Source organism: Cynocephalus volans, chromosome 17 (genome assembly GCF_027409185.1).
Source record: "Cynocephalus volans isolate mCynVol1 chromosome 17, mCynVol1.pri, whole genome shotgun sequence".
Taxonomy (NCBI): Eukaryota; Metazoa; Chordata; class Mammalia; order Dermoptera; family Cynocephalidae; genus Cynocephalus; species Cynocephalus volans.
In genome coordinates this window covers 6756001-6778465 of record NC_084476.1, presented here as the reverse complement: position 1 = coordinate 6778465, position 22465 = coordinate 6756001, and the positions used below count along the sequence as shown (strand labels likewise).

Below are 22465 nucleotides of genomic sequence, written 5' to 3'. Positions count from 1 at the left end.
GAGTGGTCTATCTCACAGCAGCACCAGCTCAGCCACAGAGCAGGAAACAGCCAGTGAAGGTGGCCACTGCCTCCCACCCAGTCACACCCGCACCCCGACCACTGTCTGCAGTCTATTGAGGGCTTGTCTTTTTCTAGTTCAGTTAGGAGGCTGCTTATTCCTAGTCCTGCTGACCCAGACCAAGGCAGGGTGGCCAAACCAATGCTACAGGGGCCCTCTAGGCCTGTTTATTACCACACAGTAGAACCCCAGACAGCACATAGGCCCTCTAAGGGCCCCATGTAAATTTCCATTTCCAGGAAGAAGTCTTTCCTGGGCTCTTAACCCACAGTGACATCTCCCTGCCATGAACTCACGGCTCCCTCAAAACATTCTGCTCCTCTGGGACTCGCTCTACAGCCTTCAACATTATTCAGCATTCGATCATTATTATGCTACTCAGTTTATAGGTAGAAAAGATATTAGCTTTTCTGGTGTCTGTATCATCTCCCAACCCCCATCACCCCACATGCCTGGAACTGAGCAGACCCCAGTGGCTGGAGTGCTCCTCGAGGACAGGAACGCCATCCTGGTACCAGGTAACAAGCTCAAGGGTGCTCCATGAACATGTACTGGGCTGCACATCCCTTTCCCGAAAAGAGCAGGAGCCGGAGCCGTAAACTGCCTCACTGAGTAGCAAAGCCCCCGGAGGTGATTTTCTGAGGATGAGAGTTTCCCTCAAGGCCAGCCTGGAAGTGTTATTACTCTGCTCTGCCCTGGGGTTGGCCTGGATTTGTGATGGTGATGATAAAACACCCACTATGTGTCAGGCAGAGCATGAGCAAGCATTGTATCCTTTACCCTTGACCTTGATCCTGGGTTGTGGGCTCTACAGACAGAGAAACCCAGGGATCAGGGGACAGTGACTTCCCAGAGTCTGGATCCCAGCCTAGATCTGGCCAACTGCAAAGTCCATACTCAACTCCTCCACCAGGCACACTGCCCTTGCTAGCCAGGGCCAGCCCCTCTGAGCTAGCACAGGACTGACTGCTAGGAAGTCCCACTGGAAAGGTCCTTGGGTGCCCACAGGGTGAGGACTTTCAAAGTAGAAGATGCCTCTCTCAACATGCACCCCTTTCATATCACCCCCTGCACAGGACTTTCAGTCTGCTGGGGGAGGGCCCAGGCAGCATCCTCTGTGGGCCTTATTTGCAAGCCTCCAATCTGAGGGGCAGTTCCCCCAGGGTCAACCCTGACAGACAGAGGGTCTGAGCATGCTAGGCTCATGCATGCATTTCCTGTTCCTGCTCCTGAAGCACTCACCGAGGTTCCAGCTGCTTCCCCAGCTCTCGGGCCCGTCCGGTCCTCCCACCTCCCCACACGGCCTTTCCTGCTGCTCAGCATTTTCTGGAGCTCTGTGGGTGCTGGGCACAGACCCATGGCAGCCTCAGCATGTGTGGAAGGCTTGTGATGAGTCCACACGAGTGTGAACCGCTGGGGACCAGACAGAAAGCCAATGTCCACTTGGAAGGCAGGCAGGGCCAGAGGGCCAGGCAGGTGGCTGCAGGGGGGACATCAAGAGGCAAGGTGGCAGATCCAGGCACAGGGCCCACCCAGCATCCCTGATGCACATCACCTCTGCGTGGAGCAGGCTGGGCCCAGCCAGGTGAGAAGGACCCGGATCTCAGACGAAGATGGGGAACACAGGCCCAGTGAGGCCAGCCGGGGAGGGCTCCGCAGCCAGAACCCAGGTCTCCTGGACCCCAACTCAGTGATGAGGTCACTCTCCATGGAGGGACAGTGATGTGGCCTGGGGGCTGGCCAGGAGGCTCGGGCAAGTGCGTGAGACCTGAGGTCTGAGGTGGTCGCCGATCTGGAGGCTCGGGCTCTCTAGCCAGAGGTTCAGAACCACGTTTCCTCCAGGGCGTGTTACTCGGGACGCCTCAGCTGGCCTCCCGTTATCCTCAAGTGTGATCCTTCCCCAGTGTCCGCTGGACACTTCCGCTGGGTCAGGCACTCGGAAGGCTCTGGGGACACAGCCAGGGCCAGACAACAGCACTTACATCCCCACAGGCCAGAGAAACGTGGAGGGGTAAGTCCAAGAACAACGGATGGCAATATTAATCAACGTAAGTAATAAATAGGTACAAATTGATACTCAGAATGGTTGTAGTAAGTATCGATTGCTATGAATCAGGAGGTATCTGAGTGTGTTGTTTTGTTGTGTGTGTCCAGTATTGAGCTGGGGCAGGGCAAAGAGGGGTGCCTGTCCTCGGGGTGTGGGGTATGACATGGTGTGTGTGAGGGTGTGAGTGTGAGACCGTGTGTGTGTGTCCCTTTGGGTGTGTGTGTGATGGTGTGAGTATGTGACTGTGTGGGTGTGTGTCCCTGTGGGTGTGTGTGTGATGGTGTGAGTGTGTGAGTGTGTGACTGTGCGGGTGTGTGTCCATGTGGGTGTGGGTGTGATGGTGTGAGTGTGTGGCTGTGTGTGGGTGTGTGTGATGGTGTGAGTGTGTGATCGTGTGTGGGTGTGTCCCTGTGGGTGTGTGCGCCAGTGCATGGTGTGAGGGGGCGTTTGTGGTGTGGGCATAGATGAGGGAGGGCGGGTATATTGTGTGTGACAGGGTGTAGGGGTTGTAGGATGTGTTTGGCTGTTCTGGTTGTGTGTGCCACGAGTGCGTGTGTGCGGGTGTATGTCCGTGCGGGTGTGTGCAGGCGAGCGCGTCCCCGTGTGTGCGGTGTGTGCAGGTGAGCGCGTCCCCGTGCGTGCGGTGTGTGCAGGCGAGCGCGTCCCCGTGCGTGCGGTGTGTGCAGGCGAGCGCGTCCCCGTGTGTGCGGTGTGTGCAGGCGAGCGCGTCCCCGTGTGTGTGGAGTGTGTGCAGGCGAGCGCGTCCCCGTGCGTGCGGTGTGTGCAGGCGAGCGCGTCCCCGTGTGTGCAGTGTGTGCAGGCGAGCGCGTCCCCGTGCGTGCGGTGTGTGCAGGCGAGCGCGTCCCCGTGTGTGTGGAGTGTGTGCAGGCGAGCGCGTCCCCGTGTGTGCGGTGTGTGCTGGCGAGCGCGTCCCCGTGTGTGTGGAGTGTGTGCAGGCGAGCGCGTCCCCGTGTGTGTGCGCGTCCGCGTGTGCGAGTGTGCTGGGTGTGCGTGTGGGGCCGGCGGTGCGGGTCGGAGGCTCCGAGGCCGAACTGAGGTCGCGGAAGGGCGGGAGAGGGGCTGCTTGTCCCAGCCTGGCTCCCGGGGCCCGGGGGTCCCAGGTGGGGACGGCCCCGCCTCGCGCCCGGCGGAGCGTCCTCCCCTCCCGGGACGTCCGCGTGAACACACAAGCGCCCCCTTCCAGACCGGGCGCCGAGGCCGGGTCCCCGAGGCCGGGCAGCGTGTGGCTGGCGCGCCCCCAGCCCCGCCGGGTGCCACCCAGCGCCGTCCCTCCGAGGGCTGAGAAGCCCAAGTGCAGGCGGCGCGGGGAGGCGCCGGGGGCGGGGGCTGCTCCAGCCGCCCGGGAAGGACGGAGGGGACGACGGCAGGCTGGGCGCCGCCGGAGGTCGGGCGCGGCCCTGGGAGTTCTCCAAGGTGCTAAAATAAACCCGGCGAAGATCAGGTTTCCCGACCAAAATAACCCAGGAGCAGCCTTAGAAATGCGAACTGAGAAAGCGATCCGGAGCGGGAGGTGGCGACGAAGACTGCCTGTCACAGGGCTCCCTCCCCGTCCTGGCAGGGGACCCCGCGCCGCCCCTGCCTCTGCCCGCCCCCAGCCGCCAGGCCGCGCGCCGCAGAGCGCAGCTTCTCACCCACCCCCTTCTCCTTCCCTTCTGGGGTCATTGTCCCCAAAACAGCCTCCTGCTGCCCACCCACCGGGCTCTGATGGCCGGGTATGTAGTAGATTAGAGCCAGGCTCTGGACTCAGTCATTCATTCAGCATTTATTGAGTGCCTACTGTGTGCCAGGCACTGTCTGGGCACCTGGGTCCCACCAGTGAACAAAAGACAACAGTCCCTGTTCTGTGGGGTTGACGTTTTTTAGGGGGACACAAACCACAAAACGCACAGAACAACGAAGTAAAGTTATGGCCTGTTAGAAAATAATACAGGCAAAAAAAAAAAAGAGAGAGAGAGAGCAAAAGAGGGTAATTGGGTAGGGGTAATATTTGAATCTCAGGGTCGCTCGTTGGCTCGCTCGTGGCCTGGATAGAGTCCCTTCGCCTCTGAGCTTCAGTTTTCTCATCGGTGTGAAGGGGACGAAAAGCCTGTCCATGAAGTTAAACGAGGTGACCCAGGGACGTGCACTTAACTGTGAGTCTGGCACATAGCAAGTATTAAGCACAAGTTAATGATAAATATGCTTGTTAGTATGAGTAGTAAATCTATCTTAACATGTAAAGACAGCAAACGCCAAATGTCCACAATGTCCAAACTGCTCTAGGTCCCACAAAGCTGCCAGAAAACTTCTCCTGCTCTCAAATAAGAAAGGGGCAGTATTGTCAAGTGGTCAGGGACAAGAGCTGACTCGCAATCCTTGTGCCAGGTGTGGGTCCCAGCAAGTCACTTCCCTCCCAGCCCACCTCCCAGCAGCCGATAGTGCTGGCCCAGGAAGGTCATGCAGAACAAGGGCCAGCTGGCTCGATGCCTCAGGGGAGGCTAGGTGGTGTGCAAGGATGGGGCCACGGCAGTCATCTTTGCCCTTCCCACTGGTCCCTGCATGGGGCCTGAAGCCCAGCAGGTTCAAGAAGTGTTCCATGAGTGAGTGACGGGTCAGGCCAAGCAGGCAGGGAGCAGAGAAGCCATGGGACATGTGTCCAGGAAGACGGCTCGCAGGCTCAGTGAGAAGGTCCAGCCGGCCCAAGTCCCAGCTCTGGCCCTGGCCGGCTGTGTGGCCTCACAAGTGATGTCACCACTCTGAGCCTGCTCTTTCTCCTCTAAAATGGGAAGATGGAGATTGGACTAGCCCTGTCAACTGGAAGTGGTCTGTGACCCCATCACGCTTTTCCATGTCTGAGCACTGCAGTAGGTAGCTCGGGTTAGCCCACCAGGTCCCCTGGGGATGCATCCAAGGACAACGTTTTGTTTGGCACTTGCCACTTTAACCGCTTATTTATATTCTGCTTTACTGCACAGGGATATATGTATAAGGATGGCCATCCCAGATAGTTTTGAATAGTCCCAAGATGGAAACAACCTAAATGTCCAATAATAGGAGATTGGTTACATAAAATATGGCACATCCACACGACAAAATGCCAAGCAGCCATTGAAAAATAATGAGGTTGTCATGGAAACATAGCCAAGTTTATATTGTTAAGTGAAAGGGTAAGTTAGTTTTTTAAAGGATGTATAATGTGATCATATTTTTTAAATGCATATTTGTGTGTTATATAACATATGTTATATATAGTTTGTTTCTTATATACTATTTTCTGATTATTAAAGTAATACTTCATAGATGTAAAATATTTTAGTAATTGGAAATGAGACAAGTTAGAATCCCTTTATAACCTGACCACCTTTGTGTTAACAGTGTTGGTCTCTGGGTGGTGGGATGACACCTATATCACGTGTATTTATTGAGTTTATGGTAGTAAGCATGCAACACTTTCACAGTAAGAAATAAATAAGGCTGTTGGTGAAATCATACTGTTTTACACACTGGCTGGTTATCTTGTGGGTGTGTATCCTATTTCTCCAACTATCCTGCAGGAAGACATCAATTGAAACATTGAATGAATGAATGAATTCTAAGGCTTGAGAAATGGGACTGTGTGGCCCACGGTGGGTGCTCATAAAGGTTTGTGGGTTGAGGAATGGTGCTTGCTTCTCAGCCACTTGAGAATGTGAATGGGGTCACTCCACCTTACAGAGGAGAGTGACAGGTGTCAGGCTCAAGGGTGGACACCACCTTGGGCTAAGTGCCCCCCTCATATGATCCTCTTGCCAGCCCTCTGAGGGGAAACAGAGACTTAAAAGGGTGGGAGGGTTTGCCTGTGCTCACTCAGCTGCAGGTGGCTGAGCGAGGGTTTGAACCTGGGGCTGTCCCACTCCAGAGCCATGTCTTAACCACTGCTGGGCTGGAGTCAGATTGGACCCCATGGCCCTTCCCAGCATGGAGCCTACTGTGGCCCTCAGAACCTGCCGGCAGCTCTAACCAGATAGAAATGCTGACACAAGCCTCTGGGTATTAATATCCCCTGTCTGGGCTGGGCTCCTGTGCCCCTCCTGAGGCCACCCCAGGTCATGGGCCCCACCCAAGGAGAGTGGGGTGAGTGCCCTGGTGGAGAGCTGAGCAAACACATCCAGGTCCCTGTGGTCTGAGGGATCTTGGTCCAAAGGGCCTCCTGTCCCCACCGCAGACACTGCTTAGGAGTTAGACCTCTCCTCTTTTCTGTCTCCTGGCTGGAAGCCTTCTCCTCTGAGCTTCAGCTTCCTCCCCTGTCCAATGAGGATGCTGTCACAACTACCTCACGTCAATGCTGGTTACACGGTGTCAATAAGCTAAAGCACACGGAGAGCTCAGACACTGCCCAGTAGCCACGCCTGTGTGCACATGTTCATGTGCATCCATATCCAACTGTCTAGAGTCCAGGAAGAGGCAGCACGTGTCATCAGTGCTACACCCAAAAGGGCAGGACATGATGCAGTCTGGGACTTCTCCCCCTGTGGCCTCGTGGTCTGAATGGGACACTCAGGAAGGGGAAGAGGAGGAATGAGGTGGCCCAGCCCTGCTGGACCCAGCGGGAGTGTTTGCCAGGAACCTCAGACTGAGAGCTTCTGGACTCTGGCCTCAACCAGCCAGGAATGGGGTGGAGGTCAGACCATGGTGGTTCCTTTGGAAGGGGGCACCAAGAAGCGAATCGATTCCTAACCCATGGGCGGGGGCTCACTATGTGGCAGGGACCCTGCTCAGCTCTTCACAGACATCATCTCACTGGGCCTCACAACGACCCTAAGAGGAGGACACTGTTATTCCCACATTACAGGTCGGAAACCAAGGCCCAGGGAGGAGAAGTGACTCAAGGTCTCACAGCTAGTTGGGGTGTAGCCACGACAGATGGCACATTCCTCTGTCTGACTCTGAGCCTGTAGCCAGAGAGCACTCACACACATCCACACCCCGCAGGAAGCTTCCTGTCCTTGGGAGGCTGTGGGGTGCTCCTGGGTTTTTACGGGTGGGCTCCATAATTAGAGAAGTCGCAGTGTCCTGCCTCCATCTGGGCTGGGCATCCAGGCCTCGACCATCCAAGGAATCATGAGACCAAGGGGTTCACTTCTGACTCTTCTGGTCAGCTTATACAAGCAGCTTCCCCTGTCAAGCCCAGGGGATTTGGGGTTCCCAAAGGTCACTCAGGTAGGTGCAGGGAGGCCTGCGTCAGCTCCCAAATCCTTGACTGGGCCCTGTGGGTCTGCACCCTGTGGTCTGCAGCATCTCCTCCCCTCTGACTCCATGCACCAACCACCAGACCTCCCAGCCCTCCTGTGGGGTAGGCTTTGCCCTGCTTAGGGCTTCCCACTGTCCTTCCTTCCTGAGGAAAGGCCTCCATGAGTCCCAGACCAGACCCAAACTCTGATCCTGTGATACGTTGACACACTTGTCGTCATTTACATGTGTCCTTTCTTTGATCCCCACTGAAGTGTGAGCTTCCCGGGGACAGAGGTGGAGTCAGGTTTGCTCTCTGCAGTACGCCTACCACCTAGCACGCTGTCAGGAACCAGGTAACTATTTATGGATTGTCTGAGGCTGCTGTAGTGCTCCTGTCCTTTGCAAAACTCTGAGTACTGGGGACAACCACCAGGGGGCAGATCCATTAACAACCAATTAATTATCCCCCCTCTAATGGAAATCAAGTCTTACAGATTGCCTTCTGATTGGACTGTGATGCACTGAAGCCAGAGTCAAGACAGGTTTTTTTAAAAAAATGAAAGAAAGAAAGGAAAAAAACCAGCCTGCCAGCTCAATGAAGTGCTGTCACAGAGGGAGGAGCTGGGCCTGCCCTCAGGGACCCAAGAGGATGCTGTCAGTGACGTTAACTCCACTTGGTGCCTGGGTTCCACTGCCCGGTTCACAGGACTAGGCCCAAGCTCCCCAAGCAGTGCAGCAGACGGCCCTCCTCACAGGGTCTGGACTGCTCAGGGGGAAGCTGCTCAGAGCAGGGGAAGTGGGACCCACCTCTGCCCCAGGCCAGAGACCAAGGCCACAGCAGAGTCCGGAGCAGCAGGAGGACTACATTTCCCAGAGTGCCCCAAAGCCCGGGGATGAGCCATTGTCAGATTTAAATAGCCCAGGCCTGAGGCAGCCAGGCCGCAGCTGCAGCGTCCCTGTGCTCCATTGGCGCTGGCTCCGCATCGGTGGGCTCCATTGGCTGCCCGGCTGGCACTGACATCCCGTGGAGCCTGGGGCAGCCGGAGGTAAACAGCCATGTGCAATCCTCCACTCTATATTTAACAGCTACCGCGGAGAAGGCAGGGAGACAAGCGACAGTGGCGGCTGTCGTCTTCAGGGAGAAGGCCCTTGGAGCCGGGCTGGCACCGGTCTTTGGGTGAGCGAGGATACCATGCCAGCTTCCCAGAGCCGGGCCCGTGCCCGGGACCGCAACAATGTCCTCAACCGGGCCGAGTTCCTGTCCCTGAACCAGCCCCCCAAGGGGGCCCCAGAGCCCCGCAGCTCAGGCAGGAAGGCCTCAGGCCCCTCGGCACAGCCCCCGCCCGCCAGCGACGGGGCCCGCGAGCGACGACAGTCACAGCAGCTGCCCGAGGAGGACTGCATGCAGCTGAACCCCTCTTTCAAGGGCATTGCCTTCAACTCCCTGCTGGCCATTGACATCTGCATGTCCAAGCGGCTGGGGGTGTGCGCCGGCCGGGCTGCGTCCTGGGCCAGTGCCCGCTCCATGGTCAAGCTCATTGGCATCACGGGCCACGGCATCCCCTGGATCGGGGGTACCATCCTCTGCCTGGTGAAGAGCAGCACACTGGCCGGCCAGGAGGTGCTCATGAACCTGCTCCTGGGTGAGTGTGCCCGCCGTCCACCCTCCCGCCAGGCCCCTCGGAAGGGAGACTGCCCACCCTGCCCCACTTGGGCCAGGACCAGCGGGGCCATAAGAAACCGGCTGGAAGGATCTAATGAGATTAAGCAGGAAGGGTGCCCCAGAAATGGGCAGGCCTCCAGCATGGGGCGTGGGGAAGCGAGAGCAGGGACCGCACAGACAAGAGCCCCCTGCAAAGTGGGGGCTGCATGGGAGCCCAGTGGGAACAAAGGGAGGCTGGGGCCAGAGGCGGGGAGGGATGACTGGTGGTGTCCTAGAACGGTGTGTCACTGTTTAACTCCCACCCCATCGGCTGAGATTCTTGACTTCTTGATTGCTCTCAGCAGCACCTGGGAGCTGCTGTCCACCCCAACCCCCACCCCGCTTGGTTCAGGGACCCTGCAAGCTGCCTGGGATTCTCCCACACGGTCTGGGGGCCCCAGGGATCCAGTCTGAGACTCCCACTCACTCCCAGAGTCCTTATCTGCTCCTTCCCCATGGGAGTCATTGGAGAAGAGAGCCTGGGGGATGGTCGCTGGTTTTTGTTTTTCCAAAGTCTTTGCCACCAGCCCCTTTCAATTTAGCACTGCCCTGTGCCAGGTGCCACGTGGGACCCGTGTGGAAGGCAAGATGTCCCCTCCACATGGGAGGTGATGCCCAGCCCTGTCCGCCCACCCTTCAGGCACCTCCAGATCCCCAGGGTGCTGCGGGGAACCTCTGCTTCCACCCTCCGTGCCAGGCCCCCGTTGATTCCCTACCCCTTCCCAGTGTGGCCACCAGACGGGGGACGGGGGGGCGGCGGTCTCAGGCAAAGTAAACATTAAAAAGGGATGTCGGTTCCAAAACGGCTATGGGTTGGACCACTGAGAACTTCAGTCCCTGAAGAAGTTACAGTGAAAACAAGCATCCCCCTGCCAGGTCCTAGAGTCAGGCTTGACGCTCTGTGGGCGAGGCGTGGGGAAGAGGAAACAGACACTCCATGCAGAGATGGCCAGGCCTGCCACCGGCAAGGCTTCCTGTTCTTATTACTAAACTATTTACATTACATTACTTGTTATTTATCCCAAATACACAGCCCCACGAGGCTGGCGCGTTATCGTTCCCATTATACTGATTAGGAAACTGAGGTTCCTGTAAATAAAGCAACCTGGCCAAGCCTCAGAGCTTGATTTGCGTCAGGTCCGCGTGGCATACAGGCCCCTGCTCTTTCCGGGGGCCGTGCCACAGGCTTGAGTGGGAGGAACACAGCCAGGTGGCCAGGACCTGGGCCGGCAGCCTCCGGGACAGAACCTGCTGTCATTATCCGTGGTTTCTCCAGTGCCCGCTGCAGCCTCACACAGGGCCGCGGCTCAAGAAGACCATGTTGGGAGTTAGGTTGCCTGGTTCAGGGATGGGCTGGGAAAGCCCATGCCCCGGCCTCTCTCAACCCTGCTCCCTAGACCCTGCCGGCTCCTTCCTTTCTCCCCTGTGTGATGACAGAGGTGGTGAAGCTGTAGTGTGTTGCGTGTTTACTATGTGCCAGGTTTTGCACAAACCACATCATCACTTCTAATCTTCACCATAACCCCGTGAACATCATGCTTATATTAGTCCCCATTGCAAGAGGAGGAAACTGAGGCACAGGGCAGCCAGATGCCCAAGGTCATGCAGCTAGTCAGTGCTGGAGCCAGGGTTAGAGCTGGGAGCAACTTGAGCTTCGCTTTGCATTTCTCAGGGATGGGGGAGAGGGAACTGCCTTAGGCTGTTTGGAGCTTCAGGTGGGGTGAGAAGCAGTAAGAAAGCAGGCAGATCTCAGCCTTCCCACCGTCAGTAGACTCCAGGAAGGAGGTGAGCTCCCCGCGGTAGGAGGTAGGCAAGCAGGCTGCCCCTCATCGCCTACTAGAATAGTTCCACTTTGATATACATGAATGTTTTTTTTTATACATGAATGTTTGCTTTTAAGAAAGCTTCCCCTGCCCCAACATTTAAAAACTTGCAACCCACTTGTTAAGATGAGGTTTCCAGCAACCAGCAGCTATGAACACAAAGATACTTCCCTCCTTGAATAAGAAGGACAGTAGCTTTTTAAATCTTTGAAAACATCATTTATTGAGCTTCATTACATACCAAATACTATGCCATGAACTTTCCATATTTTATGATGTAAGATGCCTTCTTGATAACCTTTAGAGGCAAATATTAATATGCCCATTTTACAGATGAGTAAACTGAGACTCAGAAGGGTCAAGCAACTTGCTCACCCATGCAGCTGTAAGTGGCAGATCCAGGAGCCTCCTGACTATAACCCCCACGCCTTCCTCCTGACCGGGGGCTTGCGGGTTGGGTGTATCATCTGTGTGTTCCTCTACTGAAGCATGTGGCATTGAGAAGGTGAAAGGTCTGGGAAGAGGTTTTCCATCTTTGCATCCAGGCGTCAAGGCCAAGGAAAGATAGCGGCCTGGCACAAAGCAGCCACTCAACACTGGCCACTTAGAGCATGCAGGACGGGTCTGGGGGTCCCAAGGTCACTTTGGGGGAGAAAACTGCAGCAAATAGCTCTAATCCCACAGCTCTGGCCTCACCAGCCAGGAGGGATGATTGACACCATTTTCTTCCCAGGGAAAACACCATCTGCTGAACACAAACTGCAGGCTTTTCTGTCATTTAATCTTTGGAGGGACTGGGGCACATTTCAACACTGGAGCACAGGCTCTAGGGTTGGACTGGGCTTTGTCCAGGTCTCCACTCTGACTCTTACTATGCAAACTGGGCTAAGTCAGTTCCCATCTCTGAGCCTCAGTTTCCTGATCTGTACAGTGGGTCTGGAGGACTGAGGTTGGGGTCTGAAGAGAGCTGGTAAAGCACTTACACAGTGAATGGCATGCGTCATGTGCCCAGTGGGTGGCTGATGCTGCCGTTGTGGGAACTGCAGGGCCAGGAGGGGTGAGGGAGCCTTGCATAGCCCTGCCCACCCACTCAGGGCCACGGGGCACCTAGCCAACCCCCTGGGGGCAGTCTCTGTGTGCAGTTGGGATCTTGGTTCCCTTTGGCCCCAACAGGGCAGACGTGGGAGACTAGGGAAATGGGAGCTCCAGCCTCTGGGCCTAGGCAGGGTCCCAGCAGGGCCAGGAGAAGTCCTCTGCAGTGCTCCCTGTAGGGAGCAGGGCAGGTGGTCCTGTAACCCCCTGTTCTCCCCCCACCTCCCTGTGCACACTACCAAGACTCCAGAAACCTCAGAGCCAAGAAGGGTCTTAGAAGCTGGCAAAAGCTTGGACTTCAAAGTCAGCCAGACCTGAGTGCAAATCCCAGCCCTGCTAAGGGACCTCGGCCAGGTAACCTAACCTCTCTGAGCCTCAGTTTTTTTTTTTTTTTTTTAAAAGATGACCGGTAAGGGGATCTTAACCCTTGACTTGGTGTTGTCAGCACCACGCTCAGCCAGTGAGCGAACCGGCCATCTGTATATGGGATCTGAACCCGGGGCCTTGGTGTTATCAGCACCGCACTCTCCCAAGTGAGCCACGGGCCGGCCCTGAGCCTCAGTTTTTCCATCTGTCAGATGGGTTGTTGGGACACTTCACTAAAGTGTGTGGCACGTACTAATGCTGGTTAACTTTGTATAACAATGATTACCACCACCACCATCATCATCACCATCATTATCAGAAATCCCAGGTCCAGCCTCCCACAAGCTTCTCTCCAAACTCTAGACGCCTGTGAGCTGACCCTGTCCCCTTCTTTGTCCCTTCTCTACAGCATTCAGCTTGGTGATCCCAAAGGGAGCCAGGTGACAAGTGGCCAGGCCAATCCCAGTTCACCAACCCCATCCTTCTTTCCTCATGGGACTGTCCTGTGGTAGAAAATGGCCTCAGGTCTTGTTGCTATGATCTATGTCCCTTATAAAAGTATCTTTACTGAGATTTTCCTGAGTATGAAAACTATACATTTTTTATATGTCGTTTTTATTGTGGTGAAATATATGTCACATAAAAGTTACCATTTTAATCACTTTTAAGTGTGCAATTCAGTGGCGTTAAGGACATTCACGTTGTTGTGCAGCCACCACCACCGTCCACCTCCAGAACTCTTTTTGGTCTGGAAAATTGGAAACTCTATACCCATTAAGCACCAACTCCCCAGTCCCTGTCCCCCAGCCCCTGGCACCCTCCCTTCTACTTTCTGTCTCTATGAATCTGGCTACTCTAGGGCCCTCATATAAGTGCAATTACACGGTGTGTGTCCTTTTGCATCTGGCTTATTTCACTTTGCATAATGTCCTCAGGTTCATCCGTGCTGTAGCATGTGTCAGAATTTCCTTTCTAAGGCGGAGTAATATCCCACTGTCTGGATAGACCGCACGTGGCTTGTCCATTTACCCGTCAACGGACACCTAAGTCATTTCCACCTTGTGGCTGCAGTGCAGTAAGTGCACACGTCCCTGCGTGAGCCCTGCTTCGGTTCTTTCGGTTGCGTGCTCACGAGTCGAGGGCTGGATCACAGGGTGATTCTATATTCAGTTGTGTGAGGAACCGTCACACTGTTTTTCACAATGACCACACTGTTTTACATTCCCCCAGCCAGGGTCCAGGATGGAACATACTGACAACATCCCTGACAACACTCATTATTGTCATCTGGGTTTTCTTAAACTGTAGCCGTCCTACAGCGTGTGGGACAGTGTCTCGCTGTGGTTTCGATTTGCGTCTCCCTGGTGACCAGTGATCCTGAGCGCCTTTCCATCCTATGTTCCTATGGTAAGAAGAATGTGAGCGTCACAAGGACAGCTCATGAAGAAAGTGAGCAGCTCCTGCCAGCCCCTCCCCAGGAATAACTCCTGTCGCGGCTTGGGTCACCTGCTCTGGATCGTTCTCTGTGCGCACACTACCATACAATGTGTTCCTCCCGCTGTGTTGGCCCTGCTCTCACGGGCCGTGGGAGGCCCGCTAGGCCGTGGGTCTCCCATTTGGAATCCTTGTCTTGGCCCCCATGTCCCTTTACGCCAAGCATGAGGGGTTCAGAAACCAGAACGGGCTTCCTCGGCCTGGCAGTCCCCCCAGCCCAGCCGCCCTGGCTGACTCTCCAAATAATCTGTTCTGTCAGCTGTCCTGTCCCCTGCTCACTGACTCTTGCTCTTAGGGACAGCTTAGGTGACAGCCTCTCTACGAGGCTTGTAACCTGTCACTAATTGAGGGATATCTAGGCTGCTCTCAAATCTTCACTGTCAGATACACTCCTGCTGGAGATGACACGCTCGCTCCTCAGAGGTAGATCGTCCCCTCCTCTTCCCCAGTGTCACTTCTTATCACCTCAGTGGGGCTCAGCACAACAGCAGGTCCCTCAAGGAGGCTTTAGCCACCCCCAGACCAGGTTAGGGCCCCGTTACACACTGTCCTGGCAGCTGCGCTCACAGCTGGTGTGACAGAAATGACGGATTCCCTTGCCCCCAGCAGTCTCAAAGTCAGGAGTCATTGTGCAGCCATCACCGTCCCTCTCCAGAACTTTCTCATCGTCCAAACTGAAACTCTGTCCCCATAAAACACTGACTCTCATCCCCTCCCAGCCCCTGGCGACCACCATTCTGCTTTGTCCCTATGAATTTGACTACTCTAGGGACCTCGTATAAGTAAAACTACACTTATTTGTCCTGCTGTAAAAATAACTTTTTAAAAATGTGCACAAATAATACATGTTCATGGTAAGAAAAAATTTTAGGGCTGGCCCGTGGCTCACTTGGTAGAGTGTGGTGTTGATGACACCAAGGCCACAAGTTAGGCCACAGGGATGGCCGGTTGGCTCACTTGGGAGAGCGTGGTGCTGACAACACCGAGTCAAGGGTTAAGATCCCCTTACTGGTCATCTTTAAAAAAAAAAAGAAAGAAAAAAACATTTTAGTGCGAATTACAAAAAGACAATAAAAATCACCCTTAATCCTCCCACCCAAAAAGAAGCACTAGTAACATTTAGTGTGGTGCCTCCCAGACTTTGTTCTTTGCACATAAATATGTTTATCTTATTTTACAAAGATGGCATCCTACTGTAATCCTGTTCTGCAATCGGCCTTTTCCCTAAACAGCCCCGAGCTCTCCTTCGGTGACTATAAATACACCTCAGCTTAGTCCTTGTCAGTGGCCACAGAGTGCTCTGTTGTCTAGACGTGGCCACAGTTGTCCCATCTGCCTCCTGCTGAAGGGCACTGGGCTGCTTCACGTTTTCAGTGTCATAAATAATGCTGCAGTGCGCATCCTCGGCCACGAGCCATGGTGCACATCCCTAATTATTTCCCGAGCAGATATTCCTACACGTGGAACAGCAGAGTCGAGGGAGACACACAGTGAAGACTTCTGGTTCTGATGCCAAATGCCCTTCAGAGAGGTGAGACCAGTTTACACTCCCCCTCAACAGTATAGGGCTCCTTCCCAACCTCCCAGAAGCCAGAATGGGGGATTAAAGGCAAGGTCGACCCCCAGGCCAGTAGTACCAGGACCCCTCCTCATAGCCCCACCAGGGAGAGACACTGCCCACAAACCTGTCCCTTCACCAGCCAGCAAGGAACCCTAGGAAGCCTGTCTGCTCCTGGTTGGCCAACAGCTGGGCCGAGCCTCTGCCTCCCCACCGCCCCCACTCCCACCCCCAATTCCCCGGAGACACTGCCCTGCCACTGACCAGGTCCTGCAGAGCGAATCCTCAAGGAGAAAGCAGCCCAAACCCAGAAGGGGCCACCAAGGTCATCCCAGCCATCCCTCTGCCCCCCATGCACACAGGCACCGGCAGACATGTGATGTTCTGACCTTCAGAGGCCCCAGGAGCAGCTGACCCCAAACCTCCCAGGACAGCAGCTCTTTTCTGAGAAAGCGTTAATTCCGGCCTTGCGCTGTGGAGCCTCCAACATTCCAGGCCCTGAGGGTCGCTGAGTCGGGGGGAAAAGGTGGGCACCCTGGGAGGGCTCCTGGACAGCAGAGCCTCAAGGACAGCTGTGTTTCCCAAATGGGAGGTCCAGGCATCTCAGACCCCAGCTCTGTGAAAGATTGCCGGGGCCTCTGACTGCCCTCTGATGTGGTCCCGAGTGGCATTTACACGCAGCCCTCAGATGTCAATGAGCAGAGGGAGCTCTGAGGGGTGAATGCCAAGGTCACACGGCTTGCCAGCAGCCGACCTTGAACCTGGTCTCTGATTCTAGAGCCTGAGTGAATAGCCACTGCCCTCAGTGACCACAGACAGTGGAGGCCCAGGGCGGTTAAGTGACCTTCCCAGGACACACAGCAAGTCCGAGGCGGTGCAGCTTCTACCAGCTCTCCTGACCTTTCCCCCCATGAGGGCCCCGTGCCCCACTCGGCATCGAGGAGAGAATGTAGGTCAGCACACGCGACAGGGCCTTGTGAGCAGAATTCGTGGAGCCTTGAGTGATGGTGCCATTTGCTTCTATTTCTGGGCACCAGATTATGTGCTGATGGTGTCAGAATCACAGTCACACCGGGGCTGGCCGCTGGAGAAGAGGGAGAGAGGCCCTATAGGGGCAGTGGGCAGGGGCAGGGCAGTGGCCTCTGAGGGAGGGGCTGGGGGGCCAGGGGAGCCCCTTGGCCCTGTTAGAGGGCCCTCCCTTAGTTGAGTACCACAGCCCCCCCTTCTACACACCACCCTCAAAACCAGATGGCTGCAGCGTAGTAGGGGGGCCGTGGCCCCTCACACCTGCAGTGGGTAACTCTCTGTACAGCTCTTTTCCCACCGCCCGTCTCCACCTCAGCTGTGTGGGACCCCAACTTCTTGGCTGACTGACCCAGCAGTCAGCCATGCCCAAGAGCTGGCGGTCAAGTGAATGAATGATCCAGGCACAGGAGGGGCTGGGTCAGCTGGACAGCCAGGTGGGGCCTGATGGCCCCCAAGGCGTACAGGGTGGAAAGGGGCAGGGTCTCCACCTTGTTATGTCCTCAAGAGGTGGAACCAGCCAGACATGGTGGCAGTTTCCCAAAGGCCCTGGTGTGGGGTCCTCAGATCATGGGACACAGGCAGCCTCAGAGGCCTCCCTTGGGGGCAGGGGAGGGTCCCTCAATCTGAGCTCCAGGTGCCCCACCCCCAGCTCTGCAACTTCAGTCACATCTGTTTCATATACTGGGCCTTTATGCTTCCACTGGGAAAAAAACATTTTGCTGCTAAGAATCTGAAAGATTTGGGTCTAGCTCAGTTCTTGGCCTACAGGTCCTGACAGCCCACACGGAGAGCTGGGTGCGTGGAGAGGAGGGGGCCACAGCCCTCTTTACCTTCAGCCCCATCGGAGCCAGGCCCTGAGCCCGGTGCACCCCCTGGGCCGAGTGAAGCCCCTCTGTCCCCTCTTCTTCCTTGAACCCAGCAGCTTTGCATGGGGCAACACACTGGGAAGACGGATTTCAAACCAGTCCGTTGCTGAGCCCTGGTTTTCAGCTGAGAAACCCAGTCACCAGTAGGACAGATGGCCCATGCCTTCCAGTGGCCGGTGTCATATTGTGACCTACCTTGGGGCCCAATTCTAGTCCACATTAACCCCTGCAGACTCTGGCAGCCCTTCTGGCACACAGACCCTGGCAGGCCACTGCTCACCAGCAGCAGGGAGGCCTGGGCCTGGTCCCAGATGCTCTGACTTATCCTCAGCTGAGGTCCCATAACAAGCCAGATAATTTTAACCCTGGTGGGACCTCAGAGAAGAAAACCCTGTCACCAAAGCATCTGCTTGATGCCACCCAGTCCCCAGGGCCTGGAAGGCTTCCGTTGCTTACCTGGGCCAGGCCAGGATTTAGGAGGGAAGCAAAGGCAGCAGTGTGCTATCGAGGCCACATTCCAGGTGGTGGCAAATGCTTACACACACTGACTAGCTCATTTCATCTTGTGACAACCCCTGTGGCAGGTGGGACCAAGGCTCTGAGAGGTGAAGGAACTCATTCTTAATTAGTGGAGCAGCCAGGACTGAAACCCCATCTGCGACTCTGGAGCCTGCGAGTTTAACGCCCTCTCCATGTCATGCTACTGTCACGCCAGCTGAAGAGAGCCTATCACCCAGGTCATTTTGGGGGTCTTGCTGGTTAGAGAGGGGCCCAGCTGCCTCCCTCCAGCTCCCACCTGCCCTGGAGATCTGGCAGCCCCTGTCCCTCTCTCCTGCTGGAACTGTGACCTCCCCTGGGCTCCAGATGACGCCAAGCCTGGGCCTGGGCCAGCAGCACCTGGTTCTCTCCCTGGTCACTTCCTGGGAGGCCCAGCCCTGGGGAACAAGTTGCCTGGAATTGCCAGGCGACTGTAGAGCCAGGTTCCTCCACCCCTGCAGACCCCTCCTCTCTCAGACGGGGCAGCCTCTTGTCCGCCTGCTTCCTGCCTCTGCCCTCTCCCTGGCTGGCCAGGCATGTCCCTGGGTGTGAGGCCATCAGCTAGCCCTGTGGCTAATGGGAGGGATGGGCCCGGGAGAGACCAGACTGTAAGCAGCAAACCCTGCAGTGGGCAGGAAAAGCAGAAGGCTGGGGCGTTTTGTGCTACCCAGGGGATGCGGTGTTATTTGGGAGCAGTCTTTATGTCCAGCTCTGGAACGGTGAATACACCACAGCCTCCTACTGTGCAGCTGTGGGAGTCGGGGGGCATAAGACATGGCAGGACTTCCAAAAGCAGGTTACAGAACAGTGGAGGCTCTGTAGGATAGAAAGGCCTGGAACAGTGGCTACCTCTGAGTGGCAGGGTTACTGGTAATTTAAACTCTAACTTTTGTTTTCTGTTTTGTAAGTTGTCAACAGTGAACATCATCTATTGTGTCTTTTTTTAAAGGTTTTTTTTCATTTTCTGAGAAAGAGCAGTTGTCAAGAGCTAACCACTCTGGTACATGCGGCAAGGTGTCCTAGGAAAGCTCCCCACAGCGGGCTGCATTGAACTGTCAGTTAGTAATAATCCTCCAGCCTTACCCAACTCTTCCAGCATGCCTGGCATGTGGGGGGACTGACTTGATCCAGTTTGCTGGGACTTCCTGCCATAGCACTGAATATCTTGTGTCCTGGGAAATCCCTCTGTCCCAGACAACCCTGGGAGGTTGGTTGCCCTGCAGGCACTGTGCCTGGCCCCCTCCATCTCACAGGTGAGGAAAGTGAGATGACTTGTCCAAGGTCACACAGCCAGGAGTTTCCAGGGCTGGGACTCAAACCCGGGTCTCTGTCACACGTGTGAGCTTTGCCACCTCACCACATCACTGGAGTCAAGAGGTCACCTGAAGCTGGGGAAGCCTGGGGCAGAGGTGCAGGCTCTGTTGACTCTGCGCCTGCCCTGGGGGTGCTGCCTGGCCTGCAGATGCCACCCCAGCCCCAGGTCAGAGGGTGTGAACTCTGAGGCCTTTCTAAGGGTGGGGAAGGTTGACTTGGAGCCCCTGCATTGGCTGTCTGGGTGCCACTGTGATCAGCTGGTCAAATCGGGGCCCTGTCATGCTGCCTTCATCTAGGGACACAGAGAGGCTGAGCAGCCCCTCCAAGGCCACACAGCAGGGTGGTGGCAGAGACATGATGGAGAGCCAGGTCTCCCCCAGGCTTCCAAAATGGGGAAAGAGCCCACCCCTCTAAATGTGAGCCTCAGGCCAGTAACTCAGCATTTGGAGACTGCCACCCTGTATCTGGCCCCCGGATAACCTCTGAACAAAACAGGTGTGGCCCCTGCCTCCATGAAGGTGTGGGGGAGGGGCTGTGGGGCAGACGCTAAACCTCTCGCCACCCAGTGATCCCTTAGCGACCGCCGGGCAAGTGCCATGAAGGAGAGACACTGGGCCTTAGGAACGCACAGTTCAGGGCCTGACCTGTCTGGGAGGCCTGAGGGATGAGAGAGAACAAGTGAATGGGTTGGGAAAGGGTGGAACATTCCAGAAAGAAGGAGCAGGTATGAACGCTCCAAGCTCCAAGGCTTTGTCTTGTCTTCTGTGAAGTGGGGATGACATGGTTCAGCTGCTGTGGAAAACAGTCTGGTGGTTCCTCAAAAGTTACATAGAATTATCGTATGAACCAGCAACTCCATGCCTCGGCATATGCCCCAAAGGACTGAACACATGTACTCAATAAATATCGCTACACGAATGTTCACAGCAGCGTTATTCACAGAAGCCAGGAAGTGCAAACAACCTAAGTGTCCATCAACAGATGAACGGGTAAGCAAATGTGGTAGATCCAGACAATGGAACATTGTCTAGCTGTAGAGAGAGATGAAATACTGACACGCGCTGCAGCGTGGATGAAGGTGTTATACTAGGGGCTGGCTGCTTAGCTCAGCTGGTCAGAGCGCGATGCTATAACCGCAAGGTCAAGGGTTCGGGTCCCCATACCGGCACAAAAAGTCATATATCGTATGATTCCATTTATATGCAATGTTCGCAATAGGTAAATCCAAAGAGACAGAAACAGATTGGTGGTTTCCGGGGGCTGGAGAGAGGGGCGTGGGGAGTGACTGCTAGCAGGGACAGGTCCCCTTTTGGGGTAATGAAATGTTTTGGAACTAGATGGGGTGGAGTTTGCATGACATTGTTAATGTAGTAAATGCCACTGAATAGCACACTCTAAAATGATTAATTGTGTTATGTGAATTTCACTTCAACTTTTAAAAAATGGGGATGATAATGCTGTGCTGTCGGGGCTGGTGAGGTCTTCAGTGAGAAAAATCACCCAGGCCGGGCCCCACATGTCAGGACCAAACCCCCCAGGGACCCACAGCTGCCTGTGACACCCTGATCACCCTCTCTCCCTAGCAGCACCTTTGCTAAACGTCTCCCAGCCTTGAGCAAAACGGGTCCTCGCCCGCATGGAGTGTGCAAGTTATAGTGGGGGGGAGGGGGTCTAAGAGAGAAATAAATAAGAAACCGTGTACTATGTAGGTGGTGAGAAACATTGTAAAGAGAAATAAAGCAGGGTGTGGGGAACAGAGCACGATGGGGGCTTTGACAAGCAGGTGGCCGGGGACGGCTTCACTGCGGAAGGACGTGGACATTGAGAGGAGGGCGTCCAGGAAGAGGGAGCCGCAGGGTTAGAGGCCCTGAGGTGGGAACATGCCTAGAGGTCAGTGGCCGAGTTGTCAGCAAGGGAGTCAGTGGCTGAGTTGTCAGCAGGGGAGAGGCAGGCAGGGATGGAAGGGGCTGGGGCCGGGAGCTTGGCCTGGTTGGTGGCCCTGACGGCCCTGGGGGCCTCTGTCTCCTGCCCACAGCCCTGCTCCTGGACATCATGACGGTGGCCGGCGTGCAGAAGCTCATCAAGCGACGCGGCCCATACGACACGAGCCCCGGCCTCCTGGACTACCTCACCATGGACATCTACGCCTTCCCGGCAGGACATGCCAGCCGTGCGGCCATGGTGTCCAAGTTCTTCCTCAGCCACCTGGTGCTGGCGGTGCCCCTGCGCATCCTGCTGGTGCTCTGGGCCTTCTGCGTGGGCCTGTCGCGCGTGATGATTGGACGCCACCACATTACGGACGTCATCTCGGGCTTCATCATCGGCTACTTCCAGTTCCGTCTGGTGGAGCTGGTCTGGATGTCCTCCAACACCTGCCAGATGCTCATCTCTGCCTGGTGAACTGGCCGCTGCGCATCCAGGGTGGCCAGAGAGAGGCGGCAGGAGGAAGCGGGGTCTGCAGGGGTGGGGTGAACCGGGCAGCCCCAGAGTTGGCGCCAGCCACCCCCAACTTGTCTTCCCCATCTTGGTTGGAGGCTGGTGACCTCAGCCCTGCCTGCCTTGGCGACTGGCATGTCCAGTGGTGTCAGGCCTCTTGCTCCGTTGCTTGGTCTCTGCGTCTCCTATCTGGGAGGGCCAGGGCCCACCGTGGGGACAGCCCTGCTTAGCTTCTGCTCTGGAGATAACAGGCGGGAACCAAGATGGCAGGAGGGGGCCACATCTTGTCTGGTCCTTCCATCATCATGACTATTGAGTCGGCCACGCCCATCATGCCACAGCACGGTGCCTGGAGAGTGCCCTTAGCCCACTGCCCAGCATGGGTGCCATTGCCATTGACGGTCAGCAATAGCTTAGAGCAGCACTTTCCAAGGGTGCCCCGCAGGCACCAGCCCACAAGATGCTTTGGGGGAAAAGGGGTTTTGTGGTCCAATAAATTTAGGAAGCGCTGCACACTCTGGCCCCACGTTGGACATTCACAAAGGCCGTTGTTGCCTTAAAAGCTCTGACAAGTCCTGTAGAGAAGCTTCCTGCTGTACCTTATTTAACCCCATGTTTCTTAAACTCATTGGACCCCAGAACCCTTTTCTCGAGGAACAGCTATTAACTCGTTTCCTCTAGTGCATTTTGGGAGCTGCTGCGCTGGGGCCGAAGGGCCTGCTGTGTGAGCTGGCCTCTCCCAGTGCCTGGCCCTGAGCCTGGGAGACGAGGTGCCCATGCCACAGCCTGAGGAAAGCGCCGGCCACAGCCCTGGGCATCGGTGCAGCTTTGGCCCCCAGGGGCCAGACTCCATGTGACCTAACAGGTCGTTTCCAAGTCAACCGTTAGTAGATGTGCATTTCACGTGACATTACAGATGATGTGCAGACGGAC

The 22465-nt window shown here is 55.8% G+C and overlaps 2 protein-coding genes across 3 annotated transcripts in view; one reads left to right on the top strand and one right to left on the bottom strand.

The window, feature by feature from the left end:
• Window positions 1-8376, bottom strand: part of LOC134365523 (collagen alpha-1(I) chain-like) — a 10747-nt gene extending 2371 nt beyond the window's left edge. Inside the window, exons 1-4 of the mRNA XM_063081648.1 lie at window positions 8126-8376; window positions 3088-3525; window positions 1764-2006; window positions 1303-1540 (exon numbers count right to left, since the gene is read on the bottom strand). Coding sequence (XP_062937718.1) covers window positions 1303-1540; window positions 1764-2006; window positions 3088-3525; window positions 8126-8376 — 1170 coding nt within the window. The remainder of the gene's footprint in view (window positions 1-1302; window positions 1541-1763; window positions 2007-3087; window positions 3526-8125) is intronic.
• On the top strand, window positions 8286-22465 carry PLPP7 (phospholipid phosphatase 7 (inactive)). Of its 2 annotated transcripts, none has more exons than XM_063082153.1 (2): window positions 8286-8961; window positions 12711-12868. In XM_063082153.1, exons 1-2 carry the CDS (start codon window positions 8511-8513, stop codon window positions 12743-12745), a joined length of 486 nt encoding a protein of 161 aa, XP_062938223.1. In that variant the 5' UTR covers window positions 8286-8510; the 3' UTR covers window positions 12746-12868. The 2 variants fall into 2 exon arrangements, with proteins under 2 accessions (XP_062938223.1, XP_062938222.1); XM_063082152.1 differs by lacking the exon at window positions 12711-12868 and adding an exon at window positions 21132-22465 and having other exon boundaries at window positions 8289-8961.

Coding starts and splice junctions, on each gene's coding strand:
- PLPP7 (XM_063082152.1), top strand. CDS start 8,511: ATGCCAGCTTCCCAGAGCCGGGCCCGTGCCCGGGACCGCAACAATGTC. Junction 8,962..21,131: donor GCTCATGAACCTGCTCCTGG/GTGAGTGTGCCC, acceptor TCCTGCCCACAG/CCCTGCTCCTGGACATCATG.